Source organism: Cygnus olor, chromosome 17, assembly GCF_009769625.2.
Source record: "Cygnus olor isolate bCygOlo1 chromosome 17, bCygOlo1.pri.v2, whole genome shotgun sequence".
NCBI classification, from domain to species: domain Eukaryota; kingdom Metazoa; phylum Chordata; class Aves; order Anseriformes; family Anatidae; genus Cygnus; species Cygnus olor.
Genome location: NC_049185.1, coordinates 12,990,143 through 13,012,465, shown reverse-complemented (window position 1 = coordinate 13,012,465; position 22,323 = coordinate 12,990,143). Strand labels below are relative to the sequence as shown.

The 22,323-nt window shown below is 38.7% G+C and overlaps 2 protein-coding genes across 14 annotated transcripts in view; both read left to right on the top strand.

The window, feature by feature from the left end:
• The first annotated feature begins 469 nt into the window (after nt 1-469).
• ZCCHC8 (zinc finger CCHC-type containing 8) lies at nt 470-13,409 on the top strand. Of its 2 annotated transcripts, none has more exons than XM_040577470.1 (14): nt 470-756; nt 1,575-1,617; nt 2,312-2,386; nt 2,902-3,007; nt 3,589-3,666; nt 3,981-4,084; nt 5,829-5,894; nt 7,755-7,818; nt 8,270-8,412; nt 9,157-9,299; nt 9,925-10,040; nt 10,281-10,364; nt 11,004-11,118; nt 11,891-13,409. In XM_040577470.1, the coding sequence occupies exons 1-14, from the start codon at nt 567-569 to the stop codon at nt 12,709-12,711; spliced, it is 2,148 nt and encodes a 715-aa protein (XP_040433404.1). In that variant the 5' UTR covers nt 470-566; the 3' UTR covers nt 12,712-13,409. The 2 variants fall into 2 exon arrangements, with proteins under 2 accessions (XP_040433404.1, XP_040433405.1); XM_040577471.1 differs by having other exon boundaries at nt 472-756; nt 7,758-7,818.
• A 6,594-nt stretch (nt 13,410-20,003) lies between these two features.
• Nucleotides 20,004-22,323, top strand: part of CLIP1 (CAP-Gly domain containing linker protein 1) — a 69,539-nt gene continuing 67,219 nt past the window's right edge. For 3 of the 12 annotated variants that reach the window (XM_040577465.1, XM_040577459.1, XM_040577457.1), the window contains exon 1: nt 20,058-20,177. The gene's annotated coding sequence lies outside the window, so the exon portion shown is untranslated. Of the gene's footprint in view, nt 20,178-20,419; nt 20,709-22,323 lie in introns of those variants that run through there. The other 9 variants (XM_040577468.1, XM_040577466.1, XM_040577464.1 and 6 more) reach the window with 6 other exon arrangements.

Below are 22,323 nucleotides of genomic sequence, written 5' to 3'. Positions count from 1 at the left end.
CCTTTCCTAATACTTTATGTACTGCTCAGGGTACTTGAAAGTACTGGGAAGTGTTAATTTTTTTAAAATACTTTATATAATTTTTTTTTTGTTACGTAAATGCGTGTTGTAAGAATGCCTTAATCTGAGCAAGTTAGATATGCAAGGCATGGTCCAGGGCAGGATGTGTTTCTGCGCCCTGCTCCTGCATTCTTTTCTCTCCACAACTTCCACATAGCCCCCCCTTTAAAAAAAAAAAAAGGGGGGGGGGGGGGGGGTGGTTCGGGGTAGGAAAGCGGGGCCGAAACAAGGGTTCAACACCTCGTTCCAGGTGGCGGAGTCCCCATTTTGGGGAAACCCGCCCTGCGGAGAACTACAGCTTGAAGCGTGCGCTTCGCTGCGGGCACGCAAAGCGAGGGGAGACTACATCTCCCAGTAGGCAAAGCGCTCCGGGCTGGGCGCCGTGGCGGCGGGCTGCCGCCGCTGCATGCCGGGAGTTGTAGTCGTCCGGCCCCGCGCTAGGGCGGCTCCCCCTGCCCTTTGCCCATCGCTCCCGCCAAGCCCCGCCCTTCCTGCTGCGGCTCAAGATGGCGGCTGAGGTGGATTTCGGCGACCGCGAGCTGTTCGAGCAGCTCGAAGGAGAGGACGGGCCGCCGCCGCCTCGCCTCAGCCCGGAGGAGGAGGAAGAGGAGGAGGAGGGACCTGGCGGGGCTCTGGCCGAGCTGCGAGAGCGGCTGCAGGGCTGTGAGGAGACGGTGCGGCGGCTCCGGGCGGAGAATATCCTGACGGGAGCGGCTGGGCCTGCTCCGGGCCGGGGCTCTGCGCCTCCCGAAGGGCGCCGAGGAGGGAGTTCTCACCCGAGTTTTCTGTGGAGTTTTTTCTGATTTTTACCCTCAGGATACTCAGCTCTATACCAGCGGCACTTCCCTTGGCAAAGGAGGTAGTTTTGTTCTTGGAAGGCTGTTAAAGCACTTAGTGCTGGACTCCTTCTTCCTGCTTTTCTAGAGAAAACAAACAGTCGTACGTTCACCTTGAAAATCCATTTTTAACCTAGCTAGAAATAATATGAAACCGTTAATTTGTGACTACTTCCTTAAAGGTTTCTTGGGATAGGTCACATAGCTAGCAGGTATGCAGGATAGCAGGTAGGAATCTGAGGTGTTTTCTTCATACTCATTTTATTAGTTATTCATAGTTGTTCATGTAGTTATTTATTTTCTATTTATGAGTGTATTTTACTGTTGACTCTGGTCATGAGTATAGGTATTTTAAAACCAGAACGGTAATCTGACAATTCAGGCGTAGTGTCTGTAATGAATTCTTTGGGTTGACACAGCTAGACCATTTTTTTCTTAATTTTCCAAAATTAACTCTATCCTAGCCAAAACCAGGACACCGAGTATTTTCTTGCATTTGCATTTTATGGTTTGTTTTTTTTTCAGCAACAGGTGGATTTGTAAATAATCCTCTGTGCAGTGAGATGAAAGATTTGTTTTTCTGTGGGATTTTTGTTAGGTGTTTTGTTTAACTCTGCAATAAATTAAGGTGTGGTTGTGTCTTGTGAAGAAAGTAGTGTTCCTTAACAAGAAATTAACATCAGGAACTTAAAAGGAAGCTGAACATTCTGACTCGTCCCAGGTATGTTAATGCTGACTTACAATGCTTTGTATGACTTGTATATGTTTGCAGTAGTGCTACTCTGTGACAGGTAATATTTGTCTGAGCTAACAATGTGTTTTGCAAAATCTCCTGGAAACCTTGTGCCTATGTCCCCCTCTCTGCTCAGACACTGGGCTTCTAAAATGCTGTTGTCATCCCTGAAAAGTCCTTCAGACTCTAGTGTCAAAAACTTAGTCTGTAGTGTTGTAACTTTTTCTATGCATGCCGTTATGATCTGTCTGTTTATGAAACTGATGTGGCCTTTAGGGAAACAGGTTTTTGTAGAGTTTAGCAGTAAGAACAAGTACATTAAAACAGTAAAATAAGATTATTATTTTGTTGTTTACAAAGCAGTGCCTGGTCATTAAATGACGCTATGGGATGGATCTTGCAGCAGTCTACTGCATATTGCTACATGCCGTTAGAAGAAAATTTCTGTAGTTTAGCATTCTGTATTGTTTTTTTCCAACCTCACAACAAGTAGCGTGATTTGCTTGGAGTAGGAGGAGGATTTTTGTTTATGAAAACAGAAACTTATTAAAATAATAGAACTTGCATTGGCCAAACATTCCTCTGTCTACGGAATACACAGTATTTGCTATAATAGGATAGAGAGCTTTTCCAGTAAAGCTAATACAGTAACCATTATTTTTTATCTGTTCTGTTCTTCTAGTGGAATTTCAGTGGACAGCTCTAAACTCGATGGACCTCTGTTGCAGATTTTATTTATGAACAATGTCATTTCTAAGTAAGTACTTTTACCTTTTGAAGAAGTCCTGACAGGAAGCCACATTTGTTTTTTTGTTTGGGTATATTAGTGTTTGCCCAAAGGATATGCGTCATATTCAGTAACATAAACCTGGTAAGCTTGCAGGGAATAAAAGATAACAATTAACAATATGACAAGAGGTCTACTGCTTTTACTAGCAATGTGTGTAGCATGAAATGAAGTGTGACTTCCAGGAGCTTGAAGTGAGTCTGAATAACAATTTGAATTTCATGAGTGTTGTTGGTAAATACAGCAAATTAAGTTTTCCTGCCTGTGTATTCATTTTTTTTTATTTTTCCACGCTAACATAAGGATTTGCTTCCTAATAGGTTACTGCATTTGTGTTGATGGTATTTAGGAGTATGGGAGAGATCACTGCTCCTTTTCTAAATTCTCAAGAAGTCGTAAATGGCAGGTTCTTGAAAAAGATATCTGGTATATGTTTCTGCCTTGCTTATTTCTTCACCGTTTTATAATTCTTCACTCTGTCGCAGGCAGTATCATCAAGAAATTGAAGATTTTGTTTTTAACTTGGTTCAGAAGTATGAAGAGCAACAAAGAGTTGAACAAGAAAAAACACACTTCAATGTTAAACCACAGGTACTGTAAAGCTCAAATTATGACTAGGCATTCCTTCTCTTAGGTCTTTATAGTGGTAGCAGTGTAAAAGTTCAAAATTTCAATATTAAGTAGCTGAATTCTAGATGTTTTTTTCTACATAATTGCAAATCAGGTAACCATCAAATAAATGCAGTAGATCATCATCATCTTCAAAAAAAAAAAACTGTCTATAAAAAAAACTTCCTTAAAGTCATTTGCATTGAAATTTGTGCATAAGCTTGGTGATAATGTGGTTCAAATAACTGAGAAAAGTTCTTAAGGTACAAGCTAAACGTGTACTCTTCTGATAATGTTTGGCCCAGCTTCATCTTTTTTCTTTTTTTTTTTTTAATCTCAGAAGCTAAGAGAAAGATACAAAGAAATGATCTGTATGGTATTTTGGACTGTGGAAAGCATTATCATTAACATAAATATTTCTATCCTACTATTTAACTAATGTGTCATGAAAAAATAGTAGCTGTACTCCATGTTCTGTGCCTCTTATATACTCGATTAATTTAGGAGTTCTTCTCTTACTGTTATTTCTAACTAATTGTTTTCATTTTTTTACTTTTTGCCAGCCCTCCAGTGTTCTTTTGGAAGAGGACTATAAAACAGCAAGCTCTAATTCTGTTAAAAAAATTAAGGAAGCTTTTAGTGTAAGTTTTTGACTATATACTCTTCAATGGTAGGTCTTCATTCTACATACTTAATATACACTGCTATTAAATAAGATCTCATCGTTAAATTCCATTTATCTATTTAATAATGGTTAAGTTCACCATGTTTTGGCCATATCAGTGGAAAAAAATGCTGATTTGTACAGAGGTGGGTGTGTATTATTTGTAAATTGTTACAGAGTGGGTGAAAAAGCTGGAAGAATTTCAAGTGGTGTAAATTTTTAGAAATGCTACCAATAATCTGACCTAAATACTGACACCATTCTGACAATTTTCTGAATTTTTTTCTACAGGTTGTAGGAAGTGTTCTGTATTTTACCAATTTTTGTCTCGATAAACTGGGACAGCCTTTATTAAATGAGAATCCACAGCTGACAGAAGGATGGGAAATACCTAAGTATCCTGTTTCCTAAAACAAGGGGTTTTTCTGTTTATCAAAGCCAAAGAATGCCAGTTGGTAAATTGAATTCAAATTCGCTTCAGTACATTGTACATTGCTATCTAAACCATATCAGTTGTTAGAGATGAAAAATTTTAATGAAGAATTAGTGGATTATTTTTTTCTCAAAATATATGTGTGTTATGATATGATTGGCTCGCTGATTTTTAGAAGACTTTTGTTTGGGAAGAGTGAATGCTATATATCTGTAAATACATAATGTGAATTTAAAACTTTTCTGGGCCGGTCTGCAATCAGGTTTGGAATGAAAGCTCATTCCAGATATGAATAAGCATTTTCCCTCTATAGGAGAAGAAAAGGGCTCAGCCAACTTGAATATTCTCTAAGGTGATTTTTGCCAAACTTGGGAACTGGGGGAAAGTCTTTGAAATAAAATTTAATTATGTAATGCTCTTAACTTGCATCCATTTTAAAGTTGGTTCTCTGCTGTGTACAAGAGCTAATGTTTAAAAGGTGTGATTGAAGGAAATACTGGAGAAAATATTTTTTTTTTATTGTAGTCAAATGACAAAATGTAATTGATTAAAAATGAGGAAATAGCTTGTTCAAGTAATCTCATCTCCCCAATTTCCTAATATTGCTTCCTCTCCCAAAAGTGTCAGGAGAGGAGAGAGTTTCACCGTTCATTTCTGCGATCAAGAATTGGAATAAAGGTCACTTCCTAGTGTTAGAAAATTATTTGTACCTGAACAAAAATTGGAAACTTATAAGCCAGCTAACCTGGGTTTTCTTGTGCCTGCCTTTGACTGTGTATGCACTGTGCTATATAATTTTACATTTGGAAAGCTGCCTCTGTTGTAATGCATTAGGACAATTCTACTCCAAGTGGTACTTGTACCATCTCCCAACCTCCAACTCAAGGAAATAGGTACCTAACGGGAATTTCTCCTAAAATGAAAAGTTAAGCTTGGCTAAACTCTCATATCTGCCAGCTTTGCTTTGGTATTACTTTTTAAATGTACTTACTGTATCTTTCTTGAGAGCTCCCGCAGACGTTGAGTCTAAATACTGAGTTACATGGTGTATCAGGTACCATGGTTCTAAATAATGGAAGTATTAATTAATGTCAGTTTGACTAGTACCTAGCATCTGCTTTTTTTAAAAAAAAAAAAAAAAAAAAAAAAAAAAAAAAAAATGTTAGAGTCTGGAAACTGCCGTGCCTCTGAACTTTACTGAACCTCCTAAGTCTTTTCCATGCCAGTTCACTTGGGAGCCTCTTCTCTCCTCATAGTTTTCTAGACAAATAGGCAGAGCAGCTGATAAATTGCAGTCAAAAAGCAAACACAAGTAGCATATGACATGACGTGTCTACACCTGGTTGAGAAGTTGTATTTTTGAGACTCTACCAAAATGTATTATTAATAAGATTGATGTAAAGTATATCAAAATCATTAGTGTGATACTTTTGCCTATAAACAAAAGGATTCTAGTTTTAGCAAGTGCTAATAAGGAACAGGATTGTTGGATAGAAACTGGTTAGTAGAAAACAATATGAGCCTATCTTAAAAGTGGATCTAATTTTATAGTTTATACTTCTAAATTATTGACTTTAAGCACCCATCTGTAACTTAATCCAGAAGAGTCAGTATTCTGTTCAAAGCACTACTAGGTTACCATTGATACTTTAAATGAGATTGAAATTTTGCTTCATCCAGTAGCAGTTCCTTATTGAAATCTAAAGATATCATCAAGTTTTCAGCCAGATTCTCTCCCTAGATGGACAAGAAATACAAGTAAAACCAAAAAGGTTTGTATTATTCTTAAATATAAAGTTTTGAGCTGAAAAGTTCAGATGTGTACTGTTTGTTCCCATATATGATAAACCATTGAACATACTTGAGCAATGAGTTTAAGTAAACCAGTGCTGAGCTTTGCAGTCAGTGGGTATCTGTGGTTTACTGCCTTTATTTAGGAAGGGCCTGTAATGGATGTGCAAAAACTTTCCAAAGTTGTTTGTGGTCTATTCTTCTGTTGCTTGACTTTTTAGCGATTGCTTTGTCATCCTTGCACTGGTGTACTATCATTGTTCCTACTATGTTGTAGAACAATTTCCCCATCTGACTCTAGTTTATAGGCTATGAAGATAGAGGGATCCTAAGAGTTGATTGCATAGCTTTTATGGGAGGGTAAGAAGTAAAGTTAATTGACTTTCCACTTGAAAGCTTGTGTGGTCTTTGTAGCATCTGAAGTCATTGATTTCAGCTGCAACAAGAACCATACAAGCTTTTATCAGGAATTTCAAAGACAAAGGGGAATGTTGACTTCAACTGTGTTTTGTTTAGAAATGCTACCACCTGAAGGGAAGGCAGATTGAAGGGTGTTCTCGTGATATGGAATAGTGATAAAATACTTGAATCGTTGTAGAATGTTTGTGTTCAAATACTATGTAAAGATGAAGCAGAAGGTATGCTTTACAGGGAGGGCAGGTGTCACTTTGGATGCTCATTCTTGTGTCACCCTTTCATCTCTGCTTCTGGTTCCCATCCTAATTTGATAAAACACAGGTTCAGTAAAAAGCCTTTCTCTAAAATTTTCTTAGAGATTGGGATCTTCCCTCCTATAACATTGAAAATATTTTCCATGGTATGAATTTACAAGGAAAATTAATCTTGAAGGCAGTTGAAATTCCATTTCAGGTTTTCAGTGCACAGTTTCACAATATGTGTAACTTGTTCAAACTGTGGACCAGGATGTTCCAAAGTAGTAGTCATGCTCTTCTATTTGTTTCTACAATGCTGATTCTTGGTTTTGTAAAAACTGTCAGACCTTTGATGATACCAGAATGAAAAGAGAAATGGAGGTATTGCTGTACCACAATAGTATTAAGTTCAGTGGTTCCTTATCTGTATTCTAGACTTAAAATTATTGTTTTAACATCCTCTTTCCTTCTTCTGGACATATCATCAGCTTTAGTACGTATGTTTTGGTTGGCTTAAATAGTGCAAATAAATGCAATGTTTATATACTTAATCAGAAGCAGAAGTCCATCAGTGAATTGTATCTGTAATATGATGAAAGGAAAAGCTTTTTCACGATTAGGAGAGTAAACTACTGGGTCACGTAGCCCAGGAAGGTTATGCATTCTTCCTTCTTGAGGATTTTCAAGACCTGATTGGATAAAGCCTTTGTCAGCCTGGTCTGATCTCATAGCTGACCTAGCTTTGAGTAGGAACCTGGGTTGTAGACCTCCTGGGGTCCAACCTGAATTATTCTATTACTATTTTATTCCCTCTTAAAGGAATAAATCTCTATTAAATAGAATATAAAAACTTAATTTCTGCTTGGAAGTACTGCTTTTCTGCTATAATTTTAGTTTTTTCTTCTCCACACGCTGTCATGCATTATTTATTTATTACAATGCTGTGTTTCTGTTTTCTCAATTCTTGAGTTCTTCTTAGGACCATGAAACAAAATTCTGTTGCTCTCTTTTGAAGATTGATGTTAAGCAGTCCATTTAAGAAAAGCAGAAGACAGCATATGAAATCAACAAGCAGTACTTTTTTTTTCTTTCAAAAGTCTAAGACTAAAAATCCAGTAAAAAAAATTAAGTGCATTTAACATTGAATAATGATCTGGGGGTTTAATAATTTCTTCTCCGTTTTTTAAGCAGGCCAAAACCGCATTGTTTCAATTGTGGCTCTGAAGAGCATCAAATGAAAGACTGTCCAAAGGTAAACTCTATATCAATATTTAAAAAGACTGCCTCTCTCCAAGAAATGTTTCGGTATAACTGCACCATTAAAAAAAAATAGATGCATTGGTCAGGATGTAGGAATAGTTATCTCTTTTGAATAAATTACACTGTTCATACATCTAAGTTCTAACACGCTAAATCAGAATGTAAGTTATTTTTCATAGCATAATGATTTGAATGTCTCCTTTTATCTAGGGACACTTTTCAGTTTGAATAGTCTTTCCTCCTGTTTGCCATTAGATTAAATGCAAATACTCCTTTTTTTTTGTTTGTTACGTAGCTTTCATTACAACTGTTGATATAACTCCGCCATGTGGAGAAAAAAATAAGCTTGTTGAGGGCAAGGAGTACCAGTTTTATGTTGGGTGAAGGCAAGCATAAATTGTAAATTGTTCAAACCTAAACTTCCCAATTATATTATCTTTAAGCCACGAAATGCAGCTCGTATAAGTGAGAAGAGAAAGGAGTATATGGAAGCTTGTGGTGAAGCAAGCAATCAGAATTTTCAGCAGCGTTACCATGCAGAAGAAGTAGAAGAGAGGTTTGGAAAATTTAAACCCGGAGTCATTAGGTATCTCTTTTCCTTTCATTAACTGTTGCAATGCTTTTCTGGAATGACTTTTCTTCCTTTGGAATGCCAGATGTTATTCTCCAGAGTCCTATTTAACTGTGGGTATATTATGTTTGAATTTCTTCGCCCAATAAAATTTTATTCAACAAATTGCACATTTTTCAAATCATAACTCTTACCGCTAATTTAATAATCCTGACCTTTGCCATGACCTTTTCCCTGAGGTAGGGAGACAAATTCTACCCTTTGGTTATTCAAATTATTTTCACAAGGAGAATTGCAAGTACTCTAGGTTCCTGATAAACTAAAAATACATGTAAGAATCTGAACATTTTGAGTTTGGAGTGCCTCTTGCTCTCTTTTTCTCTCTATTCAAAATATTTAAAAAAAAAAAAGTCATAATTTGGCCATAGCAGTCTCTACAGAAATCATCAATAAATTTAGAATTGCATTAAGTTCCACCTTTCCTGTCCTGATAGCTACAGTTAAGGCAATGAACCAGATGTAATAAGTCAGGAGCTAAGTTTTCAGAGTAGCATCGCTTCTCATAGAATGTTTAACCATATGAGAAATGGGTGTGTTACACGTTTTGTTTGACATCAGAGTTTTGTTTTTATTTCTGGGATTGACTGACAAAATAGTTTGAGCTAAATTATTTCAACTTGGTAATTCAAAATTCAACAGGATATGGACTTTCTTTTGTCAAAACTCAGTTATGGACTTCTTTTTTTTTTTTAAACTCAGTGGGGAACTTCAAGATGCGCTTGGTGTCACAGCTAAGAGTCTTCCTCCATTTATATATCGCATGCGGCAGCTGGGTTATCCACCAGGTTGGCTCAAAGAGGCTGAAATGGAGTACTCAGGACTTGCACTTTATGATGGTAAAGGTAAGGAATGTGTTTGGGAATGCGTTTTTCAATATGGGGGCTATATACTTGCTGCATTCCTTTCAGAAGACGAAGTACCTAGTTTGTAAACCATCGTCTTCCTTATGGAAGAGTGAAAAAGTTGTAAATCATGTTTTCTACAGTCATATAAAAAATACTCCGCTTTCATCTAGCTGTGCTGTAGCAGTGAAACAGCTCCTTCTATAATGATTGAGTGGATGAAGAAACTTTGTCAGTGTATTTTCACTCTTTAATCGACCTTTGATACAAGTCTAAGAAGCCTACCAGCAGGCAAAGAACATCTTTTTGAAAACCCAATTTACTGAGTAATTTACCAAGTTTTTATTAATGACCAACATTATGCCACATCTCGGAGAACAGTCCTGATGCCAATTTCTGAGGCTAGTAATGTTAGATAAAGGTTAGTAATATTATGAATACCCAATCAGGTTTATGGGGTAGCTTCTCGCATGTATCTGATAGGTTTGGTCTCTGTTACTGCCTCTGTGGATTTCAAAGCCTTCTATTAATACTTGTATTCCAAAAAAAAACCCATGGGTTCTTAATCCTGTAGATTTCGTCAGTAATATTAATTAGCATCAATAATAATTGCACTTTGTTACAGATGATGATGGAACAGAAAATGAAGGATCTCGTCAACCAAAACGTGTCACTTACGATGTCTCTAAGTTGATAAACTATCCAGGCTTTAATATCTCCACTCCAAGTGGGATCCCAGATGTAAGTGACTGTCCCCTGCTTTCTGAACAGCGTGCTGAGTAACAGTCATTGCAGTTAGTACTTTGGTTTGCCAAAAGTTCCTATTTGAGTTCTATTTACCTCTGCTAAATGAGGTTTAGACAAGAAGATGAATTTGTCTTGGCTTTTTAATGTCTTAGCATTTCTGTTAAGTTTTTCCTGTCATGTTTTTAGCCAATGATATGCAACATTCAGTCTTGTTTCTCTTTTTTATTGTTGTAGGAATGGCAGATATTTGGTTCCATTCCCATGCAGCCATCTCAACAGAAGGAGGTTTTTGCTAACTACCTTACTAATTTTCATGCGGTAAATATATTTTAATATTATTCACTTAAAAAAAAAAAAAAGTCTCGTATTTAGTGAAGCCAATGATTCTCTTTGTCTTCATTTAGACTTTCTTATTGAAACTACCAGGTGTGAAATCCTGATGCTTTTGTTAGTTTTACAGTAACACTGTAGTGATTTTTTTCACTACAGTGAACCAGTCAGATAGTCAGTATCTTGGCTTATCTGTTCTAACAAAAAAAGAGCTTCATGTTTAGAGTAAATTCAATTTTTTCAGTGTTTATAGGCAGATCACAGTTGTGCAGTATTTTTAAAACGGTTGTGAGAAAAAGGAGCTGTAAACTTTTACAGCCTAAAAATGGTCTTAGTTCCAGACTTCCCTAATAAGAGAAGAACTTACTTGCTGTAGACATGATATACAGTAATTTTAATATAGTGACTTGAGAAAACACGATCTTTTCCTTTGCCACGTAAACCTAAACAAAACTACTGTTCTGTTCAGTTGCATTAAATTTCTCAAACTTCAGTGTCTGGTTTACAAACTCAGTCAAATAATTGTAGAATTACAAAATTGCTTTAAACCCATTCTTATAGCTGGACATATTACATTGCATAATCTAATTCTAATTTCTTCTATTTTCCTGGATAACTTCCTTTCAGCCAAGTCCAAAATCTAGCAATAAAAGGCCTGCATCTAAGTCAAGTTCTCATCATTCGAAACGACTAAAAGAAGACAACCTGGAAGTAACAGTAGCTGACATGGACCTAGATTCTGGTATAGTAATTCTGCTTTTTTTTTCTTCCCTAGTTTCAATTTTTATTTTCAAAGCAACTTCTCTGAATTGAAATGTTAGTGTTGATAACGAGAAATCAATGTTCTAGGATTTTTATGGTGATGTTTAAGGTAACTGCTAGCAGTGTCCTACTATTGTTGCATTTGGGCCTTTCAAGAACGAGCATTTTCTTTTGCTGTGATTGTCACATCTTGTATTACCAACCAGGAGATTTCAGATGTGCTCAAAGAAATTTGAATGTTGAATTACCAATTTTGGTCTCTCTACTTCTGGTGTATCCCAAAGAAAGTTCTGTTCTAAAGACCTCCAAATCATAAAATATTTGGATGAAATACTGTAGGAAGTTTCAAACTCACAACTTCTTTAAAAAAAAAAAAAAAAAAAGTCAAATTCAAAGGAGGACTTGGTGTTCTTTTAATGTTAGAATAAATAGAGAAACTCCTAGCTTTGCTTTTGGATTTCCTATGAATGAGGGAGGGTACTTTAGTGTGTTTTAAGTTTGGGAAAGAGTTTGTTGAATGAATTCAGGAGGCTTTTTATGTTTTGTTGTTTTTTCCTTGAATGGCTGGGAGTTAAAATACCAAAACAGGTAGTTTCAGTGGATGTTCAAACCTTCAAAAGGTTTATTCTGTCTCAGCTGAAAACCAGGTATGAGATTATATTAGTGTGCTAGTTATTCAGAGTATTGGCACACTTGAATCGTGCCCTAGTCAGGTTTCAGATTCTAATAGCTGTTTTTTAATCTGTTTCCAGATGTGGAAGCGTCTCAAAGATCTCAAGCTCATAACAGTTTTGAGTTCCAACCTCCACTGCCACCTGGACCTCCACTGATTTCAACTCCTCCTCCTTTACCACAAGGCACGCCTCCACTTACTCCACAAAGTTTTACACCAACTCAACCTCCAACACCCACCCACCCTCCTCTTCCTAAGACTACTCCACCACTGAATCCTTCCAGTGATGTTGTTCCTCAACCAAAAATAGTGGATTCAACCATGGATGAAGATACTTTAACCTTGGAAGAGCTAGAGGAACAGCAGCGATTAATTTGGGCAGCACTAGAGCAGGCAGAAAGCACAAACAGTGACTCTGATATCCCTGTTGATACACCTTTAACTGGAAATTCTGTTACCTCGTCACCATCTAGGAACGAAATAGATCTTGTTGCAGAAGTAAGATCATCTGAAAAGATGGTTACAGTGGAAACTAAGCTTTCCAGTATCAGCGAACAGGTATCAGAAAATGAATATTCTTTAACTGGTCTTAATCCAGAAGGTAATTTACTTAATTTAAAGGAAAATCCTGATAATTCAGACTCTGAAGGCATGCTGGATAACACCATACCTGCTCCCAACTGTGAAGTTAACAATGGAGAAAATACAGCTGGTAATAAGGTGGTGACAAGCACTGAATCATCTGCAAAAAACTCAAGTCCTGTTCCTGATATGAGCAAGTTTGCTGTAGGTATAACGCCATTTGAATTTGAAAATATGGCAGAATCAACAGGTGTGTATCTTCGAATAAGAAGCGTGTTAAAGAACTCCCCAAGAAACCAGCAAAAGAAAAAGACTTGATTTTAACTAGTCTTCCTTTGTTTCATTATGTCCAAATTCCTGCACCCTTTTCTCTACTCCTTCAGTTTTACAAACTCAGATAACCTTCCTCATCCTTTTGTAGGAGGGAGAATATCTTAACAAATACAGCTCTGCCCCGTTCTTCCTTGAAACTGAAGTTAATGCAGGACTTCCGCCTTGACCAGGACCAATGCGACCAGAAAATACACAAGAATTTTCCCAAATTGCATCCTTCCACTAAGAAATAACAGGACTATAGATTTGTTAAGAACAAATTTCTTGCCAATACATGAAACTCTAAAAAGAGGAATTTGTTGTTTTGCTGTTCATTACTTTGGCTAAGAATTATATTGTCCTTGAGTTTCAGGTGGATTGGTGACTTTTTTTATATCTGTTCTTTGTATAATAATCTATACTTTATAGATTTTGCTAATTATCCTGTAGATAAGTTTAATATATTCAGAATGTTTTTAAGAAGTGCTAATGTTAAGATTTCCCACATCAAAATCTTGGAAATTGGATGAAAATGATCAGGGATTACCAGCATTATCTTCACCATTTCAAGTATTTTTATAAGTTTTTATTTATGTGGGTCGGTTTTAATTACCACTGTATCTTTTGTAACATCCTTCTTCATGTAAACTTGCTGTACATACGTGTTCATTTTTATGTACAGAGGTTTAATAAATGAGCTTTTATAAAGATTTTTTTTAATTGGAGTCCTAAACCATTAAACTGCTGATTTTCGGAAATGAGCTGCTCAAGACAATTAGGAAAAAGAAGCTGATTAAAATGAGGGTGGATGGAGTTGATTATTTTAGGAAAGGTCACTACTGTTGGGTTCAAGTTTTTATAAACAAGAAGCTGTTAAAACGATTTTAGCTACTTAAAATAGAACTTGCCCATACCACTCAGTTCTCATTATCTGAAGAACTTCTGAAAGGACAAAGCTTAGAAGTGTTGTAATTCTGCTTATTAATTGTTCTAATGCTTTTTTTTTTCCCCTTCTTTCAACTGTCTGCAAAGCGACTTACAGGTGGAATGGCTGTACATTTGCATTGCCAGCAGAGGGAGTACTGGTCTGGTCTAACAGTATTCATTGAAGCTGGTAAAGCATTTGTTTGTCTGTATATAAATGCAGGGGAAAAGTATTTCTAGCCATGTGAGATGCACAGTAAAACAAAATATTTTCAAGAATCTAAGAAAACACTTGTGATGGAGTGACATTCCAGCATGTGTTTGATAAGATAACTTCAGAGACTAAAACTATTCTTCAAAAACCTCAGCTTTACTGATTGCAAGTATTTTCCAAAGGTCCTTATAATGCATCAAATTACTACACTCTCTATTTGAATGCTTAAGAAAAGCCCAGTCTTTTGCAGATAAAGTGCTTATTTTTGTCCTTTTGTTGCTCTAAACTTTACAGGAAGGGAAACCTGAAGTGTCTTTATATGTGAACGACTTGTCTTCTGAGAGGCTGAAAAAGTTCTGTTTGCAGCATATACCAGTTCAGTTTATCTCATTGCATTTGGAAAGTAGAGGTCCAGGTAAAATATTTATCATATGAACTAAAGTGATAGGCTTTTTTAGTTTTTCTAGGAAAAATTAAAGAGTATTGTATTTTCAATTTCTGGCCCAGAAAGCAGTGTTGCTTCCAGCTTCTGTGCACTTCACAAAGAAAGCTCTAATGGGAATCACATACAGATTTTGTGCTTTTTCCATGCCTCCTCCTCCCATGAATTTAAAAGCCAGTAATCACAGCTGACACAAGCTATTATATGCTGTGTGCTGCATCATTCACATGCGGGTAATAATGTGATGCAGGGCATGAGGTAATGATTTCAAGTGTACACACCTTTTGGGTGTGTTGAGGTGCTCATATTTTAAACATGCAGTTCTCTCTCCACACCTTAGAAGATCTTTTTTTAATAGCCCTTTTGAAATGCTCCTTTAGTAAGGCATACAGACTTTACAGGGATAGTTACATGTTTGTGCCTTGCTTACAGACACAAGACGAAAATCATCTTCATATTATATGCATAGAACTCTCTGGTTCTATACTTAATTCTTCCTGTTCACAATAAATGCATAATAAATTGCCCTTCCACTTACCTATTTTGATCAATTAAGTCTTCTGTGTTTCTACAAATTCTTACTTACACCTAAACTAGCTGTTAACTTTATTGCTACCAAGTTTTATCTTGAAGGAATTGGAGTAAGGATAAAGCAAAGTCATTTTGGTAACCCAGCTTTTAATGTAACACTAAATTCTAGATTAAATATGTTAAATGCTTTATTTTTACAAGGTTTTGAACTTTGCTCTGGGCACCCTTTAGTTACTGGACAAAAACTACTTCATTTTTGGAAGATGTCTCCTGGTATCTAAAGCAAATGTTGTCTTGGGAGGCTTGGGACAGGGATGGACTCCGTTTGGTGGCATGTATTTATATCCATTGGAATTTTTTTGCAAAGTGACTGGCCTGACTGGTTGTTCAAGTCAGCAAATATTGTTCTCCACCTGTAGTCTGATACAAAGGGAAGTATACAGACACCATATTTGAATTAAAATTCCTGCGGTTAGAACTGTTCCCATTTAACAATCTTAGTCTTTTGTTGTTTTTCAATATGCTACAAACAAACAAAAGACTTTAGCCTTTTGCAAACAGTGAGTTATGTGCTATAAGACACAGTTAATTTGGAATGGGGAGTTACCCCTGCTGTTTCTCTCATTATTAGGAAAGAGTGCATCTTGATCTTAAAAGTATTTATCTATACTTTCGCTGTTCTTACCAAGTACTATATATTGTTGCTGCACTAAAGATGTTTATAATTACTGAGTTTCTTTAATCTTTTAGGTACAGCTACTCAAATTGTTTTTGTATATTGAAACTGCAATCAGATCATGCTGCAGAGTCTGAGAAAAGCTGAATAGCAAAGTATTTCTGGTACTTTTAAGTCGTGTTCCCATGGTGATAGGTGTGGCATAATAACCTAGATTAGAGCTTACCAAAATGAATAATAAAATTTGTAATGGGGTGGGTATAGTGTGAGCAGGCATCACTCAGATTTTCCCACGAATTCCTGTTGGCATGATATTCATGTTCATTTATAGCATTGGCATCAGCGAAAGTATTTAGAAATGCTAATGCACATCTGAAAAATAAATCTAATCAGTACAAAATATTGAGGGCATCAATCAGGTGATTAATTAGCCTCTTAAAGAGGTTTGCATTTCTAACTCATTTTTTTTATAACCTAATTCACAGTGCTCAAAATGTCATGAAAAGTGCAATAGCTGAGATTCTAGAAGATATCTGAAAGATACAGTAGCTGCTAAGAAAAATTACTTTACTGCAAACTCAGTGAGGCAGGATAGCTGAAAAAACAACTAAGGGAAGGAGAAAGCTCAAGTATGACTCAAGTGTTTCAAAAGCAGTTCCTATGGGACTCTGGAGTACCTTCATTTTGTACCGCAGTTGTAATGCTCCCGGTAAGTAAATACCATTGAAGCTTGATGTTGTTCCTAAGAATATGTTGTAGAGCTGATAGTTGTGTTTATATTTAAGGTGGTGGGAGGGGACGAATCAGGAATTAGTCCTTGAAGAAGCTTATAGAGAGGATGACTTAAATAACATGGTAATTAATGTGTAAGTGACAATTGAACACTTCCTAAACTTCAGTTAATTACAAGCAGCAGAGATTTAACATAAGATTTTTTGCAACTTAATACTTAGCTGTTATGTCTGAACAAAAACTGATTTACCCTTTGTTTAGAAGCTTGACACTCTCAATAGGAACAAAAGACCTGCTTTGCTTCTCTGTAGGTGAGAAATCAAGCTCTTGTTTTTTTTACATAGGTGGATTTGGATGATCTATCTTCTTTAACAGAATACGGTTTCTCAGTTATCTGTAAAATGAAACACTCATAATCAGTGACCATTATTGTTGTTAAATTAAGTACCTTGTTTAAACAAGCGTGCCAAGGGATTCATTAAATACTGTTCTCTATTGTTTTACCCACATTTGTTAGAACAAATAATGTAAAATTGGATGCAAATTTATCTTGTGTAAAACACCAACAAAGAACATAGACTTGCAGGGCTTTTTTGTGACCCTTGAGCTAGGGAAGAAGGATACTAAGTACGTTGGGAACGGAATCTTTTTTTGTAGCCTTTCAACCCACTAAGCTGTGAAAACAATTATGTAGTCTGCAACAGCTTTTTAAAACTCAGTTCTCGAGGACAAAAACGTGATATACATGAGTCAAAGTGCTAGAGAGAACAAAGGCATTACTAAGTTTCATATGTGATACTTAAGACTAAAAAGGGCTGTTTTTCATCTAGTCTAACCTATTAGTCAAAGGCTGCCAATTTAAATTACATAAATTTAAAGCAAAGAAATACAGAGCAAGCACGAGGCTTTAGGACACTAAATTTTGGGATCGTATGTAGCTGTAAATAGATGAGAAAAATTCACCACTGAGGTTAAAAGGCAGGGCAGAGGTAGTGGGGGGGAATCCTATTGTGTTTTTGCAAAAACAAACCACTACAGAAAATAATAGTGCAAACTTCTATACTGGGATTTGTGAAGCAGCACTTCAGCGAGAAAAAGAAAAAAGTAGCTAGTTGTTGGTGGTTTTTGTTGTTTTTTTTTTTGAAGCAGGTGTGGCCAACTAGAAATTGCTTGTACATATTGAAAATTGCTAAATGTACTTATTGAAGAGATCATTCAGAGGAAGAAAAAAATCCTATATTCAAAATTTTATACTTGCGTGGATATGTCTCATTGGATAAAAAAAAAATGGAACTCTTACGTCAGGATATCCCTAAATGCAGTTCCAAAAGAATAACGCTTTAGCCATTCAAAAAGTTTTTGTACTTAGGGATCCTTCACAAAGCTGAAAAACCACCTTCAGCTGATGTTCCCACATTACTGGGGGGAATAATTTTAATTCTAAGTAGACCCTGTAGTTGTGGCCAGGATACTGGCAGTTATGTCAGCAACCTAAATTTCCCTGGAGCGTCCAGCCATTCCTGTTTTCATAGTTACGTGTTAACTGATCTGCCTGAAATCATGCAGCTCAGAAGAGAGCCACTAGTACTGGAATCAAAGACATTCTGGCTTTTGATCATACGCAGTCCTTTGTAGTACCATGAATTTTAGAACTGGCATCTTCTTTTATAATGATTGCTACAAATTGGATGTGAACATACTAGATGCATTCTTTGTTATCATAGTCTGCATATATCTAAGTGTACACTGGTACATAGAAATGAAGTCAACCATTTCTAATTGGGATGAATTCACTAAACTTAAGTTACAATTGTTTCAAAACTACTTTTTCTTGGTTAGAAGGTTGATACTAGTTCACTGATGGATAACTAACTCCCTTTTGTTTCCCACAAGATGACTTCGATCTTGAAGCTATGGTTCTGTTCACTAAAAAATGATATTAACAAGCAAAGATATATTTGCTTTATATTGATGTATGCAACATCATTCTCAATTCTTGCTTTACAAACAGGACATTTTTAGCTTTAGTTTTGCAAAGAAGAAAGCTGCTTACACATTTGAACCATATTTCATCTATAATTTCACCATTGTTGTTACTTACTGCTTACACTTTAGTGAAGTTGCGAAGGACCAACACAAACTTGCAAGTCTTAGTTCGCTATCTTCAATAGTAAGCTGACTTCTACTTGATGTGTTTTATACTAAACACAGCAGTCTAGTATTGCTTAATAAAACTTCCCATGTTGTGCATTGAACTGAATACTCTTGAAATCTACCTTCATGTTAATAAATCCTCCAAGACAAAAATCAAATTAATGAAGAAAAATGATGGAGAAGAATACACTTAGAGGAAAAAAACATGCTGTATTAACATTAGATGAATACAGAAAACTTGAATCTGTGATAGCAGAAACAAACAAATGTTCACAAAAGTAGCTGAGAGCTTGTGAAGCTAACAGGTATTTTGTGCAAGTGTTCTGTAAAGAGTCTAACTCTCAGGTTTTTAATCTAATTAATTTGTTGTTGTTAAGGATTATGTCCTTAGCCAGGGACTACTGGGTCAGTTTTTTAGTTTTAAGCAATAACTTGCTGGCTCTGTATTTCTAAATACAATCTATAATTAAATTCAGAACTTTTTTCAGCAAAACTTTTATCAAATTTTGCAGGGAGGAAGAAGGGTGGCTGGCTGTACATGGATTTGAGTATCTGTTTCAACATCTAATGGCCTTGGTAAGAGCTTCTACTTTACACCTAGGAAGTGAAATTCTAACAAACATTGCTAAATGCTGATCTAGTTGAAACCCATTATTTGGGGGACTGCGTCACACCATTTTGTGCTTTACCATGCTGGATTAATGCCAAAGAATGAAGCCAAAATGAATCACATTTTGCAATTGGTCTCCAGCAATGGAACTGCTTTCTCATCACCCTTTTGTTTGAATAGTATCATGCATAAACTAAATGGTCTATGGGACTGCAAACAGGTTTGCTTTGTGATGAATTCAGCAGAGTTATAGGCTAACTCTGACTGGACTCTGTTGCCTGTTTATAAAAGAGGCAGAAAAGTGAAGCGGAGCTGTTTGATTTAGCCTTGAAAATTGATATTAAATGGTTGATGACGGTGTGGAGCTACTGCCCCAGCCCTTTAAACTTTACAAAGGGGAAGAATGCCAGGTTCCAGGGTCTTCCTTCACAAGCACAATGAATATTCAAATAGAGGATGAGAAGGAATCACAGATTCCTGGGCGTCAAGACAAAAGGAAAATGGAGAAAAGAAGCCGCCAGTAAAGTTAGTCGTCCATTAAGAGCTATGCGCTTCATGCCGCCCTGTCTCTTTTCCCCACCCTTTCCCCCCCACCTTCCATTCACGCTCGTCTGCTGCAGCGGCGAATTCCCCAGGGGGTCAGCGCTGCCTGCTCCCCGTTACGGGGACGGGGACGGGGACAGGGCCAAGGCCAAGTCGGGGAGCGCGACCCCGCGGGGCGCTTTCGGGGAAGGGCGAGGCAGGACCGGGCCGAGCAGAGCCTCTCCTACCTCCCGGCCGCGGGCTGCCCCGGGGGGGCGAACAAAGCAGGGGGAGACAAAGGGAAAAGCGAGGGGGCGAGGAGAGGAGACGAGAGGGAAGGGGGGAGCCGGAGCCGGGCAGGGGGAGCGGCTCCCGCTGCTGCAGTCCCCGCCTCGCGGTGCCGCGGGCCCGGCGGGGCGCAGACGTTGTCCGCCCGCCCCGCTCCGCCCCTGCCAGCCGGGGAGGCGCCGCTGCGGAGGGGCAGGAGGAGGAGGAGGAGGAGGAGGAGGAGGAGGCGGCCGGGAAGCCGAGCGGAGGCGGCGGCGGCGCGGAGCCGGAGGCGGCGGCGGTGAGGGCGCCGTTGGGGCCCGCGCGCGGAGGGCGGCGGCGGTGGCGCCTGAGGGAGGGGAGCCGCCGGGAGCCCCCCGCTGAGGAGGAGAAAGAGGCGGTGAGGAGGGTCCGGGCTCGGCGGGGGGACCGGGCGCTGAGGGGAGGCGCTGAGAGGGCCGGGGAGCGGCCGTGGGCACCGGGCAGCCGCCCCGGGGCCCCGCCACACGCGTGGCTGCGCGTCCCGGCCGGTCTGAGGGGGCCGCGGGTGACAGCGGCCGGGTCCCGGGGCTTTGCTGGGGCTTTGCCCGCCTCGTCCCCGCCGCGCTGAGCCTCGCAAACTTGGCGCCGGGCACCGGCCCCGAAGCGGGGGCAGGGTGAGGGCTGAGGCTGGGCGATGTTGTCCTTGTGCTGCTGCCTGCCCCCCCCCCCCTCACCCACCGGCACGGCACCGATTGAAGACCCGGCCCTGTATAAACCCACCTCGGCTCCCTGCCCAGGCCTGGGTTTTTGGGGGAAAGCCGCCGCCGTGCAGGTGAGGTGCCCGCCGTGCCCGGTGCTGCGGTGTGAGGCTGTGCTGCAGGCCGCCTGCTTTCCGCTGTGTCACTGGGGCTGCTGCCTAGGGCCCGTTACTGCCCTCCTCCTCCTCAAGGTAATCCTCGATCCCCCTGCTAAGGAGACTCCTGCCTTAGGATCAGGAGAGGGTTTTTGCTTTCCTTGTAGCATCTTTGTCTGCGCGCTTAAAAAACCACCCAACAACCTGTTGTTTTCTCCTGGAGGAGAAAAGCTCCTTCGAAATAGCGTAGGGAAGAATAGGCAGCGACTGGATATGTCACGATTAAAAATACGACTGAAAAATGACAGCTTTCCTCCCTTCACGCAGCTCCCCGTGTGCGGAACGGAGGCAGTGTCTCACAGGGAGCTGTGCGAGTTCACAAGCTGCTTTGAGGTCACTGAGCAGCACAACTTAAAAACATGTGATGGTTGTGTTAATACGTAGGGAAAAGAAAGAAAAGAGGCACAAAAGAGGAAATGCTTTCATGCCTCATACTTTGCAAAGAGTTTTTTTTAAAGAGCGGAAGTATGTCTGTAAGTCTGAAACTAGCAGTGACAGAGTGATTTTCTTAGGCATGTGTCTGTGTGCACCTGCTACCACGTGTAACAAGATAGCAAATTAAATAGTGGAGGAAAGTGGAGGAAAAGTAAATAACTTTTTTTTGTTTCTCCCTTAACAACAAAGTATCATAGCGTAAGGAATGTGTGACCCTTCAGGGACTGACATTCTTCATAGTGAATACACACAAAATGACTAGAAAACGGGCAGAGGTTTATTAGTTCTCTGTTTAAAACTTATGGTGTTCCAGGGTTCTGTTTCCACCTAGTCTTAACATGTGCCAGAAAATTTCCCATGCGGACCAATGTGCACTAAAGCTTTGTGTGTTGGAAGGGGAAGGATAGGGTTGCACTGGCTGAAGCAGAAAACCTTTGAAATGTGACATCATCTGTCTGCATCTGTAGGGATCAAGAGGAATATTTTATTTGGCAAAAAAAATAGTTTTACATAATTTATGTGGTTTCTTTTTAAACAGAAGTTTTCAGCTTTCTAGTGTGGAGGAGAAAAACATCTGTCTTGAATCATCACAAAGGTGCACTATAAGAAATAATCTCTTTCTTCACACGACAATACAGTAAGAAGGAGCAGTGCTCTATATGAGCTGGTCACTGTGACTTTCTAGAGCTCCTGTAGATTTCCTGTCTGATCTGTAGGCTGTATCTGTTTATCATCTTCTGAATGTGAATACCCAGGACAGCCTTTATTTACTTAGCTTGGCTAGATTGGATAATTCCTTAGTATTCCTCCCTTTATCCTTTTAGTTCCGTTGAAGTTTTTTGGGGGGAGTGACTGAGAATGTTCCAAAATAGATCTTCCTTCAAAAGAAATAGTGATCTGTCTTGCCAGAACAATTTTTCAAAACCGCTTTCTTTCTCTCTCTAAAACAGTCAGGTCAAATGTTAACTCTGTATGTTAAATGCAAGTTTTCTAATGTTTCAACGTGGTGACCATGAATGAATGCAGCCCTTGTTTAATCTTTTGGCATTCCTTAGGGACTACTGGCTCTGCTGGCAAGTATAAAAAGTAACGCATTGGAATCCTTATTGGACTGGCATGTTTAGAAATGCCTCAGATGGATGGTGTTTTGTTATTTAATGAAAGGCAATTATATACTGCATTAGCTGTAATCTCAGCTGCCCAGAGCTAGATGCCA

Bases quoted from the DNA above. Each gene is read 5' to 3' on its own strand.
- ZCCHC8 (XM_040577470.1), top strand. From the start codon at position 567: ATGGCGGCTGAGGTGGATTTCGGCGACCGCGAGCTGTTCGAGCAGCTC. The intron at 1,618-2,311 runs GTATGTTAATGC...CTGTTCTTCTAG, and splicing joins AACATTCTGACTCGTCCCAG to TGGAATTTCAGTGGACAGCT. The intron at 3,008-3,588 runs GTACTGTAAAGC...ACTTTTTGCCAG, and splicing joins ACTTCAATGTTAAACCACAG to CCCTCCAGTGTTCTTTTGGA.